At 45.4% G+C, this 24604-nt stretch overlaps 1 protein-coding gene across 1 annotated transcript in view; it reads right to left on the bottom strand.

Annotated features, from left to right (window-relative positions):
- The window catches only part of ST3GAL5 (ST3 beta-galactoside alpha-2,3-sialyltransferase 5), a 44263-nt gene extending 20011 nt beyond the window's left edge, over positions 1-24252 (bottom strand). Inside the window, exons 1-2 of the mRNA XM_037527760.2 lie at positions 24041-24252; positions 1190-1310 (exon numbers count right to left, since the gene is read on the bottom strand). Of these exons, the coding sequence (XP_037383657.1) occupies positions 1190-1310; positions 24041-24125 (206 nt within the window). The 5' untranslated portion in view covers positions 24126-24252. The remainder of the gene's footprint in view (positions 1-1189; positions 1311-24040) is intronic.
- Between the last annotated feature and the right edge of the window lie 352 nt (positions 24253-24604).

The following is a 24604-nucleotide window of genomic DNA, read 5'->3' on the forward strand; positions in this document are numbered from 1 at the left end:
ATAAAAATGAAGAATGTTGTAAAAAATATATTTAAAAAAAAAAAAGAAATAGAATTCCTTTAAAGAACTCTTCGACCCAGTACCACCAACCACCAGTGACCCTTGTACCACCTACAAAACTGCTTTTAAAGATCTGATAAAGCCATACTCTTGTTTGTTTAAAATACATGCTCAGGTTCACAAACACTATATTTTTATAGGCACAAGAGTGATAATGTTGGTTGTCTTTACATAGGGAGGGGAAACATGTTTTATTGCGTACCTTTACTATCTTCTGAATTTTGAATCTTATGAGTACAGTATTCTCTCAATTTCTCTGTCCAACCCCCAAACAGAGTACCTTTATTTTGATTACTATTTTTAAAAAATGGAAGGAAGGAAGTAAAAGGCGTTAACAGCAGGCTCACTCTCTACCACATATCATGCTGTCCTCTGATTCCCAGACACCAGTCTGTCCAAAGCAGCATGGGGCCCGGATCCACCTTGTTTGCTGCCGTGTGACTGACATGGGTCCAGGCACGTGAGGGCCTTAACTAACATTGTGGGTTGACAAAAGGACATGGAAAATGACACGAGTGTTTATTAAAATACATTCACTTTTCCTACTTTCTTCTTCTTATACCTTTTAAGTTAATAAAATGAGATGGGAGACTAGACTTCAGGATGAAATTTCTATTTTTAGACATGAAAACAAGTCATTTTCAATTTGGTTTGACTAGCACCAAATAAATTGTTTTAATAATTTGAACACTTATTAGGATCTAAGCATGAAGATGGCTGAAAGACATGCCAGACTTTTTAGAATTCAGTAGTTAATGTTATTCAAATGTCTTTAGGGGGCTTTAATTAACCAAATAATTTAAATTAACTTAAAATAGCTGAGCCTTTTGAAAAGGCCCTCTTTGTTACATACTGGTGGGACTTGCTGTGTCCTGCAAGAGCTCTGGGGCATTGGAGCTCAGGTACAGAGTCTGAACGGCTCCCCACTGGGCACCGCACTGTCACCAAGGACAGCTTGACACATAAGCCCGTGAATCCTATAACATGCACTGAATCGTTCCTCAGATGTGTCTTCAAAAGATCCTTGACCAAGTACAAGAACCATTTTTTTAGGGTTCTCATTGACTTTTTCTCCCAGTTCAACTAACCCAAATCAGGGGGATCTTATAGCTGAAGGGCTTGTACTTACTTGAGGATGTGTTTTAACAAGTTGGGTCTTCTCATCTTGTTCTGTACTAGAATGTACCAGTGTACGGAGGGTCTTGAGCAATCCCTTCTCGGTTTCACAGAGTTATATTCATTTGGTATTGCTGGAAAGAATTGGGGAGAGGACAGGAGGAGAAAAAAAGGAGGGATGTGTTAGGTGGGTTATGCTTTTAAAAAAGTCCGTACCATGCAATACTATTCAGCGATAAAAAGAAATGAACTATTGATGCATGCAGCAACTTGGATGAATCTAGAAAAGAATTATGCTGAGCCAGGCCTCCCTGGTGGCACAAGGGGTTAAGTCTCAGAACAATAAAGCTATCCATAGCCACTGCAACACGAGTTCGATCCCCGGCCAGGGAGCTAACCCACATGGCACAGCAGACCTTTCCGTCTCACCCGCTGCTCCCCACTCTGTCTCTGAGGAATCCTCTTACCCCCGCACCTCTGGCCTATACACGTTCTTGGATGCATAAATAAAATAAATCTTAAAAAAAAAAAAAAGAATTATGCTGAGCCAATACTAAAAGGTTACACATTGTGTAATTCCATTTATATAACATTCTTGAAATGACAAAACCGTAGAAATGGTGATCAGTAGTTAGGAGTTATGGAGGGGGTTAAGGAGTGTGGCTATAGGGGGCAACATGAGGCTCCTTGCATGATGGAGATGTCTGATGTCTTCACTGTACCTGTGTGGGTACCCCAGTTCCAATATTGTGCTAAGATTTGACAAAATGCTACACTGGCGAACTGGGTAAAGATTACATTGGATCTCACACTATCATTTCTTATAATGTATGTGACTCTACCATTATCCCCAGACAAAAAGCCTAATTTTTTTAAAAGATTTATTTATTTATTTATATAAGAACCGGGGTACAGGCCACATACACGGGAGGGTAAGAGGATTCACCAGAGACCGAGCGGGAAACAGAGCAGGCAGACTGACGAAATACACTGCTGAGGGGAGCAGCAGGCAAGACAGGAGAGGTCTGCTGCACCATGTGGGACCCTAGCTGGCTGGCCGGGATCGAACCAACGCTGAAGAGGCTGTGGACAGCTTCACGGCACGGCGCTCAACCGCCTGCGCCACCAGGGGAGGCCCAAAGCCTAATTTTTAAAAAAAGCTTTTACCTTTTAGAGAGACATATGGAAATATTTATAGGTGAAACAGCAGAAAGATCTGCTTTAAAAAAATCAGTAAGGGAATAAATGGTGGGGGAGTTGCTGGGAGGAGACAAGACTGACTTTAAACTGGTAACTATGGAAGCTAAGAGATAGACACTTAGGCTATTACACAATCCTCTACTTTTATGTTTGAAGTTACCTATAACAAAAAAGTTTAAAAAGATAGTTATGTTAAAAACAGAAAAGCATTATGCCAAGAAAAAAGAAAACATAGCAATTTAAAAAAGGATTTTTTCCTTAAAATATGTGTGTGTGTGTGTGTGTGTGTGTGTGTGTGTGTGTGTGTGTGTATGGGTATGTTCTCAGATATGTTCTTTTTTTTTTAAAGATTTATTTATTTTTATACAAGAACTGGGGTACAGGCCAGAGGCGCAGAGGATTCACCAGAGACAGAGTAGAGAGCAGAATAGGCAAATGGCCTGAAATACACTGCTGAGGGGAGCAGCGGGCAAGACAGGAGAGCTCTGCCACGCCATTTGGGTATCTCCCTGGCCGGCCGGGAATCGAACCCGCGCTACAGAGGCTGCAGACAGCTTTACAGAGCTGCGCTCAACCTTCTGGCCACCAAGGAGGCCCCCTATGTTTGTTCTTTCAAATTAATCTTATTCTCAAATTTTTAATTTCTAATTCTATGCTAAGGGATTTTGCAGTAGAAATAATACATCTCCACCCCCACCCTTACCATGCTTTCCCCTTCCTTTCAACCTCTAACGAAACTGTGGATTTTAGTTGGCACGTGGCCTCCCAGAATAAAGGCTACACATCCCAGCTCCCCCTAGCTAGGAATGGCCTCATGACTAAGGTTTAGCAAAACTGACTGATACAACTTCTGGGATATGTCCCTGGGCACACTCCTTCTTCCTACTCCCTCCTTCCTACTGTCGCAGGAAGGGCAGAGAAAGGGGCACCCCAGACCCCGCAAACCTGCCTGCTCTAAATACGTTCTGCCATCCGCCGCATCAACACAAAACATATGAGACTTTAATGGGAAGGAACTTTAATAAAACTAGGAAACAATACAGGAAAGGCAAAGAGTCTAGTTTCTAAATGAAGCACCCAAAGTTACCCGTCCCCTCGTGGGTAAAAGTCCACCCAAGCAGGATTGGCCCAGAGCAAGGCCCCAAAGCCTGCCACGAGTCTAAAGCATCTTCCAGTGGGGAAAAGTCTGGAAGGAAAAGAGCAAAATCAAAATCAAGACAAAAACCGCCATTGTCACCTCCCCACGGGTCTCACCCACATCTGTGTCACCCAGTCCACGACCAAAAGGCAAGTGTAGTTTCTTCACGTGTCTCTAGGCTCCATGTGCCTCCTCCAGGGCTCCTTCTGGCTCCATCCTGCTTCCTTCCTTCCTCAGTCTCCTCTGCAGCTTCTTCTCTCCCTGCTCAGCTCCACCCTCCCTTAGATGGGGCAGGAAACCTGGAACCTCCCCCTTTCCTGGGGACCACTGTTACACTACTTGCTGAAACACCCACACATGACGAGCCACTGTGGACCTCACAGAGATAACAACACCCAGGGGAGGGTGGAGGAACAAGAAAGGAGGAGCCTGGGACCCGACAGTCCCAAGATCAGAGGTGCCGTTATGTCAACTTCTGTCTTCTTAAGCAATTACATTATTTCTCAACTAACATAAAGCCCTAATTGCTATTATAATAAATGTATATATTAGTTTAAGAAATACTGTCTGTACTAGCCAGGAGGAGATTATATCTCATTCTTCACTTACTTTTTCCTCTAGGGTTTTGCCGTTTTCTTTGAAAAGAACGTCTTATCACAAACTGACACTCAGGTATCTAATCCTTGCTCCTGTAAGCAATCTCTCCCCAACTCCAATCCTAGGTCGCAGCAGACTGCAAGAACTTCCATATACATGTATTACATGAATAGTTTTCATGTATGACACACACAGCGCCCAAGGAGAATATGTGACTGCCACAGCCATGCAGAGCAGCTGGGCGGGGGAGGAAGGCTCACACGGTGGACAGAAGGAGCAGAATGAGCAAAGCACAGAGGCCTGGCTGTTTGGGGAAGAGCAAATGACTGGGTAGAGCCAGAAAGAATGATGGGATAAGGCTGGAGGCAGGGGTGAGGCAGGGAAAAGAGCAATACTCTGGTCCTGCTGGACCCCCAGGACTGGATCCACAACTCTGCTCTGAGTGTTGGCTGGTAACACGATTGCCTCCTCCTCTGCAAATCTGTCTGTGACCCCAGCCAGTGACTGACCAGCAGGGGGACAGGAAGCTGGCCTCCAGGCGGGACCATGGTGGGGGAGCAATTCAAGTTCCATAGCACCCCCAGGAATCAGCTGAGACCAGTTTTGCTCAGCTTCCTCCTCAGCCCCACTTTCTCTTTCTCCTGGAAGCTCCCTCAACAAACCAAGAGCCCTTGAATTCCTGTTTCAGGCTCGGCCATCAGGGGCCTAACCAAAGATGGATCAGTGTGGTCAGCCAATGGAAGATGCAGAAGGTCATGGAAGATCACAAGGAGCCCTTGGGGATTTTGTTCAAAGGTCAAAAGACTTGTGAGAAAATCACTAGGAAAATAGCAGGAACTGGGGGAAGGGAGGTGGCCTGAGGGGATAACTTGAAGAGGCGCTACCACCTTGCTCTGAGCAGAGATCGAGAACCTCAAGCAAGGTGGGGCAGCCAGATGGAAAGGAAGGGCTTCCAGAGCAGCTGCGAACCTGACAGTTTTACAGATCTAAGTGATGTAGATCGGATGTGGCGGGGGTTGTACTTGACTGCATGTACAGAAACCTCAGTGTTAGGGCTTTTAACAACTGGGATTTCTTTTTCTCACAGACCAAAAAATCCAGGGACAAGCAGACCGGGGCTGGCACAGTGGCTGAGCAGATGCAGGGTAAATGATTGTCAGGCTTTTCTGCCCGCTCACCATTAGGATTGATAATGCATCCCTGCGGTCCTGAATGCATGATAGTGGGCACCTAGAGTGGGGTGTGGGATTCACCTGGGCTGAGACTGGTCTTATAAGGGCGGCCTCACAAGGAATGGAACAGACCAGAAGAAAGGGAACAAGCAAGAGAAGGAGAACCAGCGGAGAAGCAGAGACCACCAGTACACCAGAGAGCCCAGGAAGAGTGAAGATTCACCGGGGACTAGGAGACCAGCCAGCGTCGTGCTCCATGCCTCTTCTCCCCCTCCGCACCCCTGCCTGCCGTGTACCTGGTAAACTCAATAAAAGCCTGAAAAAGTCACCGAGGGATCCAGGATTCTCCTCCTTTACCTGTCTGCTCGGGTCATAGAGATCCTGCCCTGTGTTCTTCCTTGCACTACAGCATAGAAGCCAGGAAACAGGGTGTATGTAAGTAAAGGAAATTTTCTTCTACCAGCACCTAACAGGAAGGGGAATCTGGACAGGGAATTGCTGAGTCTGGGGCCTTACCTCAGAGACATGTTATTTTTTTGTTACTGATTTCAGAAGTTGACTTATCTTCCCGTCTCCACCCAAGCCGACCTGCCATCCTTGCACCAGCTAGGTCATGAATTTCAAACTAGTTTCAGCTGTGGAACTCTTTTTATATGAAAACTCAGAATCCTAACATAATACAGATTAGATTTACTTCACTGGCCTTTAGCGGGGCTTCTCCACCTTGGCAAGACTGATATTTTGAAGTGGGTAATTCTTTGTTGTAGAGGGTGGGGCATTTAGTGGCATCCTTAGCCTCTACCCACCAGGTGCCACTGGCATCTCTGGACTTCCCTCTCCCTCCCAGTTGTGAAAATCAAGAAGATCTCCAGACATTGCAAACTATAAAATCACCCGTCTTTCCACACTGGGATAGTCATTACATATAATCAAATTCAATACCGCCTTAAAGTATTGAGGGTAATTAAACTTAATGCAAAAACTGAACATCAAGGACTGTGGGTTGAAAATTGATGATACTTACGTTTCAGTTTCTAATCTTTTATCTATGTTCTGCTTGGGCTGCATGACTGCAGGAAATCTTACTTCATCAAGACGGGTGGTCATGTTCTCACCCGCACAATGTACAGAAGCCTAGAGATGGGTGGGGTGCAGGCCTGTCATGCCTGGGTCAGGGTTGAGCACCAATACCACATCAATACCTGCCAGGGCCAAGTTCACGAGGGGGTTGGGAGGGGTCAGGAGAGACAGTGCTCACTCCTAGGTCCATGAACCAGGGGAGACCCTCACTGTATCTTACTTTTCTATGCCTGCTGGGTAGGCAGTGTCTTGTTTATCTTTGAGCCGTGTGCAGCTTCACCTCTGATCTGAGCAGAGTGCTGGTGAGGGTACTGGTGCTGAGACCATGCCCAACCAGCTGCCAGGATCTTGCAGCATTTGTACCACTGAAGTGATCAGTGCCTCCATGCTGTCCCAGCCAGTGATAATCCAACCTGACCACACACAGAGCCACAGACGAGGCTGTAAGGTGCAGATACCCAGACTTCATCCCCAGAATTTGCCATCTGGTAGGAACAGGTGAAGATGTCAAACGTGTATTTTAAGCAAGTTTCCCCAACTTATGTGGGTGCAGCAATTTGAGGTACCCTGCTCTCCAACAAGCTTCTCACAGCTTGTTGAACAACAGATTTTGTTGAATGAACAACAGATTTTGTCCTAAAGATTTTCAGATTCCTACAAAGCATGCACAGTTATGAGGACCCATCTTCCACAAAGAAAAATAACAATGTTGTTCTGCAAATGTCCAGTCTACATCCTACTAATTTGACCACTGCCAAGACAAAAGCACTTCAGTGATTCTGAGGTATGCTTTTTAATTTACTTCTAACCAATTGGTGTTCCTCCAATGTCAAGAAAACAGCAATATTATCCATCGATGATCTGCTTTTTGCATGTTTAAATGTTAAGGCAATTAATTCTGAGCCCTCCCAAAACATAAAACATTCTCCAAAACTAGAACATGCTGGACTACTAATGATGTATTTCACCGAGATTTTACTAAGTGACAATTAGGGCAGCAACTCCTGATTCCTGCAGAGTCCAATCCAGAGCCCTCCCCACCCCGTTTCTTACTTGCTCCTCCAGTCATGGCTCCCAACTGTTCCCTACAGTCCCACACATCTCAGGGTCTCCACAGCCTTCTCTCTGCCTTTTCTCCAGATGGTTCTTTCCTTCAGCAGCTTTGTCCTGGTCTTTGTTCAAGAGTCACCTTCTATGGTCACCTCTCTAAACAGGCATTCCCACTCCGAAACCACAGCCATCACTATCCTGCTTTACTCCACAGCACTCCTTACTACTGATATATATTTGCCTATAGTCTCATCTCCCCATTAAAATACAAGATTCTTAGAGAAGGAATTGTGGATTTGTTCACCACTCTACCTTCAAAATCTACCTCAGTGTCTAGCACTAACAAATATTTGTTGAATCAGTAAGCCGATGGATAAATGAATGCACTGATCAGTGGCCTATTCCCAGGTCACCACAGAAAAACTAACCCCATGTCAGCACAGTGCTAACAAGAGGAAGATATGAACACTGGATCCTTCCATGCACCCAGATGTCACAATCACTAGGCATTTGTGAAGTGTCCAGAGCAAACCTGACGTATAGAACAGGGATGGGAAGCCTTTTTCAAAGAGGAATATGTGTGTGTGTGTGTGTGTGTGTGTGTGTGTGTGTGTGTGTGTGTGTGTTGAGAAAGAGAGAGAATTATATGATTGTCCCATCTACTACTGTGGGAACAAAAAACAACTGAATCTGAGGTCTTTGGTTTTGGGGTTTTTTTGAAAGAGAGAAAGCAAGAGATAAGCCACCCAACTGGATGAGTCAATCGGATGAGTCACCTCACGGAGGGTTTGCGGTATATAGAAAACAGGGTTGGGCAGGAACTTTTTTTTGCTCGTTCCGGCACTAAAAATCATTAGTCTCACTCACGTACTTCTCAAAATAAGAACAGGAAACATAAGACTTAGCTTATTCAAGGGACACAAGTACATTATGGCCATTTAGGAGAGAAACAGGAAGCTGGAGGGTGGTGGGTTTAAAAAGATAAAAGGGTAAAGAGAGAGAAGGGGAGATCTGAGGTAGAGAAAATGGGTAGGGCTCAGGAGATAAGAAAATTTTTTAATATTTTATTTTATATAATTCTTCCATCATTTTTCATCTTTACACAATGTATGCATTTTCATTATGGTTATATTTCCCATACAATTGCACCCCCCCTTATTTTGACTCTAGTCCTTCCTCTCCCTGCCCCGTAGTATGTCTATGGTTTATAGTTGATTTTGATTTTTACTTTGTATTGATTAGTCTTTTTCTTGGTCTCTTATTTAAGTTTTCTAAATTCCTGCTATGAGTGAAACCATCCGGTATTTTTCTTTTTCTTTCTGACTTATTTCGCTGAGCATGATCCCTTCCAGCTCCATCCATGTTGCTGCAAACTGCATGTGTTGATCTTTTTTGATTACTGTGTAATCCACTCCTAGGTATTTACCCATATGACAAAGAAACAGTAATTCCAAAGGGCACCTGCACGCCTATGTTTATAGCAGCACTATTTGCAATAGCTAAGCTATGGAAACAACCCAAATGCCCAAAAATAGATGACTGGATCAAGAAGATGTGGTACATATACACCATGGAATATTACTCAGAAGATAAGAAATTCTGAGAGGCGGGAAGATAGGAAGAGGGAAGAGAAGGTCACCACTGTCACCACTGTTCTTCCCAGAGAAGGGCTGGGGAGTGTCCTCTTTGCAGATCCTGATAAGCAGACCCACCCACAAACCAACCTCTGGCCCAAATTTTTTTTTTTAAGATTTATTTGTTTATGGATACAAGAGCTGGGATACAGGCCAGAAGTGCAGAGGGTGAGAGGATTCACCAGAAACAGAGCAGAACATGCTGACTGACCGAAGTACACTGCTGAGGGGAGAAGAGGGTGAGTCACAAGAGGTCTGCTGCGCCATGTGGGTTGCTCTTTGGCCGGCCTGGGATCGAATTCATGCTACAGAGGCTGCGGACAGCTTCATAGGTTGCGTCTTAACCCCTTGTACCACCAGGGAGGCCTTGGCCCCAATTTAGAGCTCTCTTCTGAGTCCAAGAGCTGCCTCTGTCACAGGAGAGTCCAGTCAGAGGGTAGAAGGCTGTCCTGGACTAAAGAAAACAAGTAGGGACTAGAAAATAACCCCTCCTCATGCAGAACATCGTAAAGGAAGAATTTCTGCAAGACATACAGTCTGGGTCTGAGATTCTGTCCAGGCAGGACAGAATTTGTTTTGAACAGCGAATGCATTAACACTCTCAGCTGCACTGAAAAGCATTTTCAAAGGTACATTCTGCCTGGAAGCCTCTTTCACGAGACAGCTGCAGGTCCAGCCTGGGCCAGGTTCACGTGTGGATCACAGCTGACTCACCAGACTTCTGAGGAAGGAAGGAAATCTGGAGCAGCAGCAGCAGCAACAGGCAGTTGAGGAAAGAAATCTTCCTGTCAGGTGAAGCATGTTATTAGTGGTCTTCCACCCTTTTTCCTGCTGATGCCAGAGGAAGCAAAACAAACTCCCAAGAGAGCTCAGTGCTGTGGGAAATGACTTCGGCATCAACCATGGAAAGGGCAGGCACTGAGCAGCCCCACCAGGACCACCGCACCATGACACAGAGGCTTCTGAGTCTTTATTTTTTATAATAACCTCACATTTCCAGAAAGATTACAGGAACAGGACAAAGAATTCCTATATCCTCTTCCCCAGACGCCTCCATTTTTAACATTCTACCACATTTGCTCTGTCACTCAATACACATATTGCTTTTTTAACCACTTGAAAGTAAATTGAAGACATGATACTTTGTCCCAAATATTTCAGTATTTCCTAAAAATAAAGACATTGCCTTACATAGACACAGCATCATGATAAAAACCAGGAAAGGCTGCTTCAATATTGTTAGCTAATCTCAGACCTTATACAAATTTTTTTAGCAGGCCCAAAGACCTTTAAGCAAAACCAGCCTACATGTCCCTGGTCACATGTGGCATTCAGCACCCATTACTTTGTGCCTCCTTTCATCTGGGGCAGTTCCTTTATCTTTTCTGACCTTGGCATTTTTGAAAAGCATGTATCAATTATTTTGTAGAATGTTCCTCAATTCAGGTTTGTCTGTTTCTTCATGATTAGATTCAAGTTATAGTTTTTGCAGAAATACCACAGAAGGGATGCTGTGCATTCTCAGGAGGCACATGATGTGACTCTGTCCCAAGAGTGTGAAGTTAATTAAGTTCCATTGCTTGGTGACAGGGGGTAAGGCAGGCTCTCCACTGTCAAGTTTCTAGTTCCCCTTTGTAGTTAATAAGGTTCTTGATGGGAGGTATTTAGAGGCCAAGTAAATACCATGCTCCTCCTTAAAGGTACTTGTTTCGGCACCCACTGGTGGATTCTTCCCAGTATAAAATTTTGTGAGGGGCCTCCCCTGGTGGCACAGCAGTTGAGTGCTGGGCTGCGAAGCTGCCCGCAGCCTCTGCAGCGCCAGTTCGATCCCTGGCCGCCGGCGAGGGTCCCACATGGTGCGGCAGACCTCTCCTGCCGTGCCCCCTGCTCACCTCAGCAGTGTATTTCGTCAGTCTGCCTGTTCTGTTCCCGGCTCTAGCTCTGGTGAATTCTCTCACCCTCCCATGCTTCTGACTGTGCCCAGTGCTTGTATAAATAAATAAATCTTTAAAAAAAAAAAAATTTGTGTGAGGCCAAACAAGGTCACACTTCAGGGGAAAAACTAGCGCATGTTGAATGAATAGCTGATGAGCAAAAATTAACATGTGCGACTCCTCTAGCAGATGTAATTCATATACCCACAGCTCATGTTCCCGCTTAGCTGTTAAAAAATAAAAAAATAAAAAAAAACCCTCTTCATTTGCTTTTAAGAATATCCATGAGTATGCTAGTTTGTCTTGTGGTGAGCCATGACTGCTAGAAACCCAGTGCTTGAAGTGACAAGGTGTCCTGTTAAACACATCCAAGAACTGACACCGAAGTTCCAAGGGCTAATGGCTGGAGTTGTCCTCACACTGAGGCCTGATTCTCCAGGGGCAACACGGAAGGGCTCATCTGGGAGATTCCATGTGGCAAGGTGCAGGGAGCGTATTCAAAAACGTCCATGTTGCTGCAAATGGCATTAGATTATCTCCTCTTTTTTGCTGACTAGTATACAAAACTAAACAAAAATAATCAGACAACTATAAATCAGAGACACTCGGCAGGAGAGGGTGGGAGGAGCTCAAGGGACTATGGAGATAGCCCACGGGTGAATTGGTGGAAATTTTATGGGGACTACACCTGATGCAAAATATATACAAATAATTAATTATTAAAAAATAATTAAAAGTAAAAACAAAGCTAACAAAACAAAGCCTACAATTCTCTACTGCTTTATAATGAGGCACAACTCAGTTTAGGAATTCCTATTTGACTTACACAAGAAGCATTTTTAAAACTTCATTACCACAAAATTAGAAAGTTCAGAAATATATAAAATCAGAAAGCACACTGGGCTGTTATATTGGCTAAACATGCTGGATGTTATACTATAAACCCAGTGACAGCTGCTAACATTCCGATCTTTAGCGACTGGCCTCTTTTCTCTTCATATGTATATTTATCAGGGTTGAGATTATAGTGTCTATACCATCCTTCTTCAAGCTCGGTTGCACTGGAGAATTAAGCCCCACAGAAAAGGATGTGAATGTCTACTTTCTCAGTTCTTATAAGGACAGTCTGTAGCTAGAATCATTCCAGAAGTATAGGAGAGAAGTTAATTCATAACATTCAGTGGCTGCCTTAGAGAATGGCCTTAATTCTCTTACAGAATCCCAGTTGAGAAGGGTGGTCTGTAGTGGTATATAATTTGTGATGTTCACCTAGAAATCCTTTAAATAAACATTTAATAAACACCTTTTATATGCCGGACGCTGGGAATATAAATAAGCCACAGCCCCTTTCCTTTTTAAATGAATAATCCAGTCAGGGATACCACATAAACTGTGGTATTCTGGAGAAGTGGCCGGATGCCTGGAGTGCCCCAGGCAAAGAACCACCAGCTCCATCAGGAAATCAGGGCGGCTTTCCTGAGGAGACATGTGTAAATGGGTCCTTGAGGACTGCAGAGACAGACAGGAAATGCAGGCATTCCAGATGAAGGAAGGACATGCCACAATATCCAGAGAGGCAGGCTCAGGCCAGATCACAGGGCCGCGGGGACAGTGGTAGAGGATGCAGCTAAGAAGGAACCCGGCCCTCCAAATGGGAAGTTAAGAGGTGTGGATTGGCTCCTTAGGCTTCAAGGGAGAGAAAAGTCAAGTGGCCATTAAGATCACCACAGCCAAGAGTGATGGAGGGGGGCAGAGCAGGGACAGCAAGAAGGATGCTGACCAAGAGACATGAGGGAGGAAGATGCCATACAACTTGGTGACTCAGTTGGCAGGGGCCTTTCTTACAGCACCCAGCCATGAGCGCCGGCCTGCACAACAAATTCAGGTGCTAACAGGCAAAAAAAAGAGCGTGCTTGACTAGGAGGCTCTGCATGCTGCTACCACTCTGAGATGACTCAAGGGCAGAGGTGGGAGGACTCCTCAAAGAGAAGAGAACAGAGGCATCAAGATGCAACAGTGGTGTAAATTGAGGAATTCTCCAAAGAATTGCCTCTTCCCTTTGCGACCCTTCAAACTCTAACTAAACACCTTAGTTAATATTGTTCCGGAGGTGGGCCCTTGTGACAGAAATAGTACATGCATTGTAGTTCTAAAGTATAATATACTACAGGAGATGCTGGATGCTGCAAATAAGGCAAAATCTAAAAGTTACTTTTTAGTTGGAAGATATCTTTCTTAATTTAAGGAAATAACAGTAGTTGGGGTGAATAAACAATACTTAATAGGAGAAAGTGGAAGTCTTTGAATGAACAGTTAACACGAGCAACACTGAGATCCAATACAAACAGGCTCCAACATGGGGACCTCCTCCTCAACTTGAGTATAATGGGAAACAGAGAATAAGGTGATGGGAAAGAGTGTGTACAAACTTGAAAATAACCAAGATCCCACCCCAAAATGAAAAAGTGAGAGGAAGGGTTCCTAAGATTTTGGAATATGCAGTAAATCACCAAACAGAACCTTAGAAATATCACTCAGGAGCAGCTAGCTGGGTGGATAGAAGAGAGAAGGTAGAAACTAGCCGGGTAACATATGCAATAATCTGGTGTTCAATAATCCCATCTGTCCTATAGGAACAGAGCTGACCAGTCATATGAAACCCCAAGCCAGAAAATGCTAATGGCCCTGGAAGAGGAACTGAAGGACAAGACTGGAAACAATCTGGAAGCAGACCAGGTCCTGGCAGAATAGAGACTGAAGGAGAGGGAGCAGTCATAAAAAGAGACAAAAGGAAGTTTTGTTTGGACAACTTTACACTTAGACCAAGCTAAACATGTTTGAATTCCTACCACAAAATATATGCATTTAGCTCTTAAGGGGCATGGTTAAAACACATGTGTAACGGCAGGAGGACATGGAGCAGGATCTCTATGTTTCTATGCAGACAGGGTGAAGGAGGAGTGTCCTGGAGCCCTCAGTGGCTTTGCAGGCTTTTATTTGGATTTACCAGGTACACAGCAGGCAGCAGGGCCAGGGGGCGGGGAGGCTGGCAGGTCTCCCAGCCCCCAGCAAGTCTTCACTCTGTCTGGGCTCTCCGGCGATCTCTGGTGGTCTCTGCTTCTCTTCTCTCTGCTTCTCGTTCGTTCTTCTGCTTCTGCTGGCGTCCCCGTGACGCCGCCCTTGTAAGTCCAGTCTCTCAGCCCAGGTGTACCCACTTACGCATGCCCACACCTCGCTCCAGGTGCCCGTCATCAGGCATGTATTCAGGACCTAATGGCGGGAGGGCAGAAAAGCCTAATACTTCTTTATCTTACCCTACAACATGATTTCCTTTTACACCTAGTCACACATCCCTTTTACTCTTTGCTCCCCAAATTGGAGAAACCACCAGCTGGGCAGCTTCCCAAACAGGTATACTGTCATTCATACAATGGGCTTTTTCCCAAGCATGGAGCATTTGCCAGGGTCCAACAACAAGTAACAGGGATACAGCCTTCTTCAAAAATCTCATATTCTCATTAAAAAACAAACAAACAAAAAACATAGACAAGTAGATGTACTGGCAATGACTACGCAGGTCCATACATAATTTTTTTTCTATGATGTTTTTGAGATTTTCAAGAATTTGAAAAAACTCCCAGAGGAAGTGCATAGCCTAGAAATCTTGCATCAAAAAAAGGAAAATTGAGGTATGTCATGAATGCATAAAGTAGATGTGCATGAGTCTATCATTTACCATATAAAATATGTATGAATCTATCTCAAAAGATAAATTTTATCAAATCTTGCGTGCACACCATTACAGCCATATGTGGTGCTATTCATAATCTGGAGAAATGTAAAAAAACAAAGATGCAGCTTTAAATCATAACCGCATAAAATTAAGTGTGCTGCTATTGCTGTGAGCTCAAGGGCTACAAATAACTGCTTAACTTAAAGCCCTGCAAAAACTATCTTGTGACATTAATCGTGTGAATAATCTCTGCACCAGCAGTTGTGTCGTGGGGAAAGGATGTCCTGAATGAAGTCCAAAAACACCCCAGAACAAAAAGATCCAAGACACCAAGGACTACAAATCCCATCATGTTTTCACCACCAAAGGGAGGATTGCTCTGAACTGAGGGTGGAGTAAAGCAGCCAGGTTTGGTATATAACCAAACACGGGAGCCTTGGGGGTCCTTGGTTTTTTGCCGGTTTCCAGCATGCTATTGGGGTTCCAGCTCAGCAGAATAGGTTGGACACATTCACCAATTTATCTCCCTTTTTTCCTGAGTTTTTTTTTTTTCATTTTTCCCTTTTGTAAATAAACACTTTACTAACCTTTTTTAAAAAAAGATTTATTAATTTATACAAGAGCTGGTGTACAGGTCAGAGGCGCGAGAAGGTGAGAGGATTCAGCAGAGACAGAGTGGGGAGCAGAACAGCAGAAGGACCGAAGGCACTGCTGAGGGGAGCAGTGGGCGAGATAGGAGAGGTGTGCTGCGTCATGTGGGTATCTCCCTGGCCAGTCGGGAATCAAACCCACACTGCAGAGGCTGCGAACAACTTCACCATTCTGTGCTCAACCCGCTGCACCATCGGGGAGGTTCTCTTTATTAACCTATTTGTTTGTACCTGCAAGTGAGTCTCATTTTAAGTCCCTTTTAAGTGTGCAGGTGAGGACCACCATCAGGCCACTGGATTTCAGTCTCTCCACTAAAAAGAGTCACATGTGGGTTTTAAACTGCATGGAGGTCAGTGCCCCACCTCCCTCCAAGTTGTTCAAGTGTCAACTGTAATAATTTTTGTAGTGTTTCCTTTTATCTATACAGGACATAAGAACAGTGTATTACAGGTTATTTTAGATTTGAGGTGTATCTGGAAAGAGTCTTGGAAAAGGCAGCACCCCACCCACACACACATCAAAGGAACAAATAAGGATTGGTGAGGGTGGGGAAGGAGACAGGTGCAGCCAGAGCAGGGAGAGGAGGCACCAGGTCCAGCCAGAAGGGAACAATATAAAGAGAGAGGAGCAAGAAGGAAGCAGGCCGTGCCATGGAGGTTTGGAATTTTATCCTAAGAATAAAGGAAGAATTTGGAGTGAGGGTGAAATCAGAATTGGATTTTGGAGAGAGGCTGAACTGGTAATGGGGAAGCCCTTTTGTGAGGCCAAGACCAGTTAAGAGGAGGGCCTCCCTCCTGGCGCAAAGACCAATTAAGAGGAGGGCTCCCTGGTGGCACAAAGGGTTAAAACACAATCTATGAAGCAATCCACAGCCACTGCAGCACGAGTTCGATCCCCGACTACGGAGCAACCCACATGGCGCAGCAGACCTCTCCTTACTTGCCCTCTACTCCCCTCAGCAGTGTATTTCAGTCAGTCTGCCTGTTCTGTTCCTCACTCTGTCTCCGCTGGATCCTCCCCCCCACCGCCCCCATGCCTCTGGCCTGTACCCCAGTTCTTATATGCATAAATAAATAAATCTTTAAAAAAAAAAAAAAAAAGACCAGTTAGGAGGAGGCTGCGGGGTAACCCAGGAGAACCAAGGCAGTGGGCATGGCAATCCCAACCCTGAGCCAGGAAACAGTCACTCAGCACTCTGCACAATCAAAAATGTCCACAGGAGTCATTCTGAGGGGAGGGTGGAACGAAATACACATCACAAACACAGGGATGCATTTGCCATAGCCGCCCCTTCCAGGCCAGACTGTCTAAGTCTGAATCCTAGCTCTGCTCCCAGAGTTTCTGAGTTTCTCAATTTCTCTGCAGCCTCAGTATCCTCATTTGTAAAATGGGGATGATAATGGTACCAACTTATGTGGCTATTGTAAAAATTAAAGGAGATAACACAGAACACGTCTAGAACAGGTGAGGATGAGATGAGTCACCTTTTTCCTGTCCTATCTACGATTTGTAGCATGTGGGTTCATGGGCAGGAGGTTAAGTACCAAGATTTTCATGAAAAGCCCATTCTCTCTTTGCAAACCATAAACCACTGCTAAATCTCATGATCCTGGTTCTACTGGCAGATAAATGAACCCCACCAAGGTTAGCTCTGACTGCCCCTTTTATCAAGACAAATCAGCCCAACATTCACAGGCTAAGGTCAAGAGCACATGGATGATGAATATTTGAAATGTGGCCAGACCAAATGAAGATGTGATCTAAGTATTAACATACAGGCTAAGAAAACTGTGAAACAGCCTATCAAACATCTTTATATTAATTTCAATACATAGTGGACATATTGGGTTAACTAGAATATATTACTAAAATTAATCTTACTTGATTTAAAAAAATTTCCCCCTAATTCCTTCAATCTATTTTTTTAAAGATTTATTTATGCACACAAGAACTGGGGTACAGGCCAAAGGTGTGGGGAGTGAGAGGATTCACCAGAGACAGTGGGGAACAGAACAGGCAGATCTACTGAAATACACTATTGAGGGGAGCAGCAAGCAAGACAGGAGATATCTGCTATGCCATGTGGGTCAGCTCCCTGGCCACCAGGGGATTGAACCTGTGCTGCAGAGGCTGTGGTTAGCTTCACAGTGCTATGCTTAACCCCTTGTACCACCAGGGAGGCCCCCTTCAATCTATTTTAAGTACAAAATTATGTAATTATGTTCCTAACTTCTTCATTTGGCTGATCAGCTCATTTATTTTTGCCCTCTTACTAATACAAACAATTAAGACTGTTTACCTCCCTCTAAATACTGATTTTGTTGCATTCCACAATTTTTTTAAAGTATACAATTCATTCTTTAAGTTTTCATATATATTTTCATTATCACTTCTTTGTCTTTCAAATATAAATATTTTCAAGTTCAAACCTTCAATTGTTTTAAAATTGATATTGATACAATGTAGTTCCATTGTATTCGAAGAATCTGGGTTGTATGATACTGATTATTTTAAATGTTAGGACTTATTTTATGACCTATGGTCAATTTTTATAAATTACTTGTTTGGACTATGTTTTCTATATAAGTAGATGATGAACTTTTACCTGTTTGTTTGAATAATTCCTAACTGGTTTTCAGTAAGCTTGTTGTAAAAGTTACTGATATAAGTATGCTAAAATATCTTACTATATTGGCAGATTTATTACCTTTATCGGTCATTCCATTATTGCTTATGTTGTTTGAAACTGAATTATTAAGTACATACGAATTTGGAATATTTTCCTAGTCAGTTGAAATTTTGATCCACCTCTTTCTTCTTAATTTTTAAAATATAGCTACTAGAAAATTTAAAACTACGTGTGTGGCTCAGGGGATATTTACATTGGACGGTGCTGGTTTAGAGGAATAATAAGCAAGTAGCCTGCACCTGCAACCAAGTCCTGGATGACTAAGGAATGACTAAAAAACCTGACAAACCAAGAAAGGAGAGTCCTGGCAGCCCTATTAACAAACCACTCTGTCCTCTCTCGCTGCTAGAATCTAGATAAGAAACGAGAACAAGATGTTTGTGAAAAGCAGAAAGGAGGTGAAGACCAAGACAAGGTGATGAAAAAGCAGAAGCTGAAGAGACCAGAGAGTCACGGAAGAAGGATCACTCCACAAGCAGCACAGAAACTGTCCTTGCTCTGAACTCAATACAGATAAACTCTTAAAAACAGCCTTCACGTTCAAAAGACAGAATTAATATTTCATCACATTAGACCTTTTTTTAGTTCATTTGTTATTCTTATCATTTTCTTCCTTCAATAAAACCTACCATATCATACTCAAGTATTATAATCCCAGATTTTTTTTAAAGATTTATTTTATTTATACAATAGCTGGGGTACAGGCCAGAGGTGCAGGAGGGTGAGAGGATTCACCAGAGACAGAGTGGGGAAACAGAACAGGCAGAAGGACCGAAAGCACTGCTGAGGGGAGCAGTGGGTGAGACACGAGAGGTCTGCTGCGCCATGTGGGAATCTCCCTGGCCGGCCGGGAATCAAACCCACGCTGCAGAGGCTGCGGACAGCTTCACAGTGCTGCGCTCAACCTGCTATGCCTCCGAGGGAGGCCCTATAATCCCACATATTAAAAACTACAGGGAAATTTGGGAAGAAATCACAGGTACGGGAGTTGATGAACTATAAGTTAATAAGTTAATAACTATAAGTTAATAAGTTAATCCTGGCTGTGTTGCCATGCTGTAACAGGAGAACAAAAGTGTTTTGTATGACCTCAAAATACTAAAAAAGAAACGGGCTTTTCCACTGGCATGGGGGAATTCTTAAGTAGAGAAATCCAAGAAAGATTAAAAGTAGAGAAACAGTAGAGAAAGTACCATGTGAAGAAAGCTTAGGGAGGAGAAGTCCCAGGAGAGTTTGTAGCAAGAAAGCAAGAAGGGTGGGAGTTGAGATAAAAAAACAGTTTGGCCAGAGGAACTCCTTCCTAAGAAGAGGGGTTTGTCAGCTAAAGTGTCCTGAGCATGATTGATGGGCTTTAGTCGGAAGTCGGCTCTCAAAGAGAGTTTTATTCCTACATTGGTCACACACACACTTAAGTTCATACAGGCAAGCCAACCTCAAGTTCCCAAAGTACCTCTGACTGAAGACAGCAGCCAGTTAGCTGGGCCTTCCACCCAGGTGGAAGTCCTCCGGGCCTGGAAGTCTCTGGGCTCGAGGGCCCACAGTCTGGATGATCACACAGAATGTAGAGCTGATGCCGCTGTGAGAGAGCAGGCCTCTGATTAGCAGCAAGCAGAATCAGGGAGCAAAGGTCAGTTCACAGTGCGCTGAATAGAGGAGCGAGCAGAAATTTCAGCTGAAAAGCAGTCTGAGTCCAAAGGGGACAATGAGTAAGACTCCGGAAGAGCAGCAGAGTAGCCTCCATCAAGTCCTTCACACAGAGCCAGTTTTTTTGGTTCGTTTGTTTTGTTTTATATATTTTTTACATCATTTTTAATTTTTGTACAATGTATGCATTTTCATCTTGGTTATAGTCCCCGTAAAATTCCCACCATCCTTGTTTGCTCCTACTCCCTTCATGATCCAGCAATTCCACTCCTAGGGATCTACCCAAAGGACCCAAAAACATTAATTCAAAAGGACACCTGCACCCCTATGTTTATTGCAGCACTATTTACAATAGCTAAGCTATGGAAACAACCCAAACGCCCAAAAATAGATGACTGGATCAAGAAGATGTGGTATATATACACAATGGAATATTACTCAGCAATCAAAACAGATAAACTCATGCCATTTACAGCAACATAGATGGAGCTGGAAGGGATCACGCTCAGACCCAGTTTTTAGGACTGTTCTGAGTCTGCTTCAGGTATCCACTCCTTTTATACATCCTTATCAGGCTTAGCCTCGGGCACCGTCTGTTTTATCAGTCTTTAACACTCAGTACATGGCCTCAGGTACTTTCACTCACAGTGCTCGCAGGCACCTTAATATTTTTAGTTTTACTTGTAAGCTTTATAGTTCATTACATAAAGTGTTCCCCACAGTTTGGCATCTTATTGCCTGACCCAAGGAAGACAGACAGGGTGGGGGGCCAGGAGGCCGGAGGTGACTACACTTGCCGAGAATATACTGGCTACAGTCAGAAACTGACTATGACGCCTAGTAACTGCCTCAGTCTCCTCTGTGAAAAGTCACATTGCACTCACCAGCGAGCATCTACCAATATGGTTATTCCAAAACGGGAATCAAAGAGCTGTGCTCACAGCTCCTAATGCTGAGTATACACACACACAGGACACAGCCATCATACCTCTGCATATACCGCCATCAGAAATGCATATATTATATATGCCAAACCTAACAGTGTGCTAGCCATAGAAAGGGGAGGTTCCATGTTCCCTGTCCCACCCAAGGAATGCTGCAGCTGGGCAAAGAGGAGAATGTAGAGAGGGCAGCGAGGAGGAAGGGTGGGCATCACGAAGACTAGGAGGAGGCCCTTGGAACAGAGACATGTGAAGAAACTGCACTTGCTTCTCAGCCTTGAATTTGTACCAGGGTCTTGGGGATCATGGAAAGAGACACTTGAAAGAGACAGAGACGTGAATGAGACCCATGGGGAGACCGACAATGACAGCCTTTATCATGACTTGGGTTTTGATGTTTCTCTTCTCCTTTCAGACTTGTCCGGCTCCTTCTGCCCCTTTTTCCTATAGGTCCCCACCAGAAGGTGCCTTAGACCTGTGGCAAGATTTTGGGCCTCAGTGTCCTTACCCTGTTTTGTGCCAACCCTGTTTGGCTGGGCATTTACCCATGAGGGGATAGGTAACTTAGGGTGTTTAACTGGAAACTAGTTTAACTATATTCCTTCTTCTCCTTATTACACACTAACTAATTGTATTAGTTATTTTCTATTGAAGGTCTTAAGCACTAGAGTATGTTTTATCTTTTTTTTTTTTTAAAGATTTATTTATTTATGCATACAACGGCTGGAGTACAGGCCAGAGATGCAGGGGGTGGGGGGTGTGCATGTGAGAGGATTCACCAGAGACAGAGTTGGGAGCAGAACAGGCAGATTGACTAAAACACACTGCTGAGGGGAGCAGCAGGAGAGGTCTGCTTTGTCATGTGGGTTTCTCCCTGGCAGGCCTGGGATAGACTCGTGCTACAGAGGCTGTGGATTGCTTCACAGCGCTGTGCTTAACCCCTTGCGCCACCAAGGAGGCCCCCAGTATGTTTTGTCTTGATGCAGTAGATGGCAGAACCTATTTAGTGCAGGCAGGTTTGGGGATCCCAGAGGACACAACAATTGAAAGGGAGCATCTGCTTCTTGATCTGAATGCTGAGTGCATGGGTGTGTTCAGTCTAGAAAATTTGTTAAACAATACACTTATGGAGTGTTTACTTTTCTAATATGTATACTATACAAAAAAAAATAGCTATTAAAGTAAGAGAGCCTAGTATGGCCTTTTAGCCCTCTCACCTCATTTTCCCTCACTCCCTGACACATCTCAGCCACTCCTACCTCTGCACGTGCACTTAAGCCCTGGCGGTCTCCCCCAGAGCCTGTCTGTCACCATCCATATTTATGGCTTCCTCCCTCCAGGCCAATGATTCAGGGGCCTTTGCTAACTTATGTGACTTACTCTGATCCAACCTCTGCTTCTCCTTCCTCAGCAGTAAGGGAGTTTGCACCATCATTAATGTGCATATATTCACAGTTGCTTCATTTCTGCCAAGCGTTCCCACTAAAAACACAGAGTGTGCCCTCTGGGAGCGACCTCAATCCTCCCAGTCTCCACAGGCAAATGGGATTAAATGGCTCCTCAAGAGCTAGAAGGGTAGGGGTGGCAGACTTTGCCCCTTCTCCCACGAACTGCTGGCTCTGAAACTCTCCTCTCTGTGTCCCTTCACCTGGGTGGATTTCTGCCAAAGAACCTGGAGCCTCTTTTCATTGTCCATCACCTCCTAAGAGCCAACCTACTTCCACTGCTGCTAAATAGCCAAGCAAGGAAAGCAGTGAAGAACTGGAGGAGGCAAATCCAAGAACAAAGGGTTTTTATAGTGCCTTGAAAATAGCCTTAAAATTCACTACCAGTTCACTACTCTTCCGAAAACATAGGACAATGTGGCAGTCTGTGCCAAAATGGATAAGCATTTTCAAAGCAGGTAGTCATAAAAGCAAATTTTTAGAATTTATCCCTATCAAACCTCCCCCCATTCTCCTCTGTACACCCTTTCATGCCTTTCCATCTCACTCATTTCCTTTCTAGCCTACAGTAAGAATAGCAGCTAATCATAACCAAGAATATCCAAGGTTCATTTCATCCTACTCAGAAAGCAGCACTCATATACTGTGATACTTGGATTCCAATGCTCTGCCAGTTCACATTCTTCTCTCCTTAACCAAGCAATGGTTGAAATTCTGGTGATCCCCTGTTCGACGAATAGAAATTCCCTACACCTTCAAGTTTTCAAGATTACACAAATGAAACTATGACTTTGACTGTTAAGTGACTGTTGAGTCACTTAACAGTCACTCAACAGATATAGATTCCTTTTCCATAGTTTTAGGGCACACAACCTTCTGTGAAAGAGGATTAGCAATCATAAGCCAAGAAGGCTCACATAAGTACCAGAGGAAGGAGATAAGTCACCCTCCTCCCCATAACTCCAACAACCAGCACCATGCTTGGCACAGCCCACAACTCAAAGATACCAGATGAACTCGGCAGCTAAAGCCATTTCATTCCCTATTTTAATAACAAAAAGCAAAAGCCAACGGCGTACACAAATTAGGATTTGGGAACAAAATTTGTCTTTCAAGTCAGCTAGTGATTTTGCACTAGCTTCACTCCAAAGCCCATTTTGCAGTCAGAATGATGGCACCAGGGGTCTCAAAGGACCTGGGCCATCAGCAGGTCAAGCATCCCACTACAGAGCAGATCGGGCCCCAAAGGAGGATTAATGAAGGCCAAGGTCAGCCCACTTGTGCAGGGGAGGGGCAGGACCCCTCCTTTCTCTATTTGCTGGGCTTCTCGGAAATGCTCCCCAACAACCCCGCCTTACTCACACACTAAAGGCGAACAGTGAATGCATGCCCAGTCACACGACAATTCAAAGGCACCAAAAAGGTCACCAAAATGTGTCTCTTCCACAGGGCTAGTCGCAGACAGGCAGCAAGGAAGGTCACTGGCGAATTTCTACCCACAGATACCACACACCATGCCCTGCCGCTGGGTGCAAAGGGAGCTCTGCAGGGTCTAGTTACACTGCAGAGGGTCCCCCAGTCCCGACCTGGAGAAATGGGTTAACTAACGGCTCTGATGGCTCCGAAGCTTCCACCAATGAATTAACCCCGACTCGCTGCGGAAGGCTGGGGGCGTGGGCGGGGGGAGGCCCAGTGCAGCTGAACCTGCCACCCCTGATCTCCTCATGCTTCTCCACCCCCGCCACCCTTGCGCGGGCCGCGGCGCCCCCAACCGCGTCCCCGCGGCCCGGGGCCACGACTTCCAGCTCCCGGCCCCCAGCCAGACGCACCGGGGCGCGCAGACCCTGCGCGCAGCTCGGCGATGCGGGGGCCGCTGGGGAGCGGGGCAGGGCTGCTTTCCGCCGCTGCCCCCAGCCCGTGGCCGGGCTACGCAGCAGAGGGGGCTGCGCCACGTACCTCGGCCGGCAGGTGCCGCAGCCGCCGCCTCGGTTCGCAGCTTCAGGGCTCGCCGCTCCGCGCCGCCAGACGCCGCCGTCCGCATGCTAGGGAGGGGGCGCCGGCCAGCCGCCCAGCGCCGGCCCCGAGCCCCCACCAGCCCCCGGCGCGAGGCTCGCGCCCATTCAGTCCCCGCCGCCGGCTCCCCCGCGCGGATGCGGAGGCGGGGCGCGGGCGGACCCGGCGTCACGAGGGCGCGGGAGGCCAATCCCCGCGCGCGAGGCTCCCGCGGCCGCCCGCCCCCAGAGGGCGACCCCTGCATCCCCGAGGCTCGGACGAGCCGGTCGCCCCCATCTGGAAACACCCGGGGGGGCGGAGCGGAGGTGCCGGGCGCCCGCTGCGCTCTGCAATTCTGCGTGGCGTTGCATGGTGGAAGGTGCTGGTTACGTGGTGGTGTATTTAAACTGGTTATTAAATGGCTTTTATAGTGCAGAAGGCTTGTAGGTGGGGTGGGGTGGGGGGCGTAGAAAAGGGCTTTACTCGCCGGCACTGCTTCCCCAGACTGACCCTGGCCGGTGGTTGCTG

Source organism: Talpa occidentalis, unplaced genomic scaffold (assembly GCF_014898055.3).
Source record: "Talpa occidentalis isolate TD23 unplaced genomic scaffold, MPIMG_talOcc4v2.1 talOcc4.5, whole genome shotgun sequence".
NCBI classification, from domain to species: domain Eukaryota; kingdom Metazoa; phylum Chordata; class Mammalia; order Eulipotyphla; family Talpidae; genus Talpa; species Talpa occidentalis.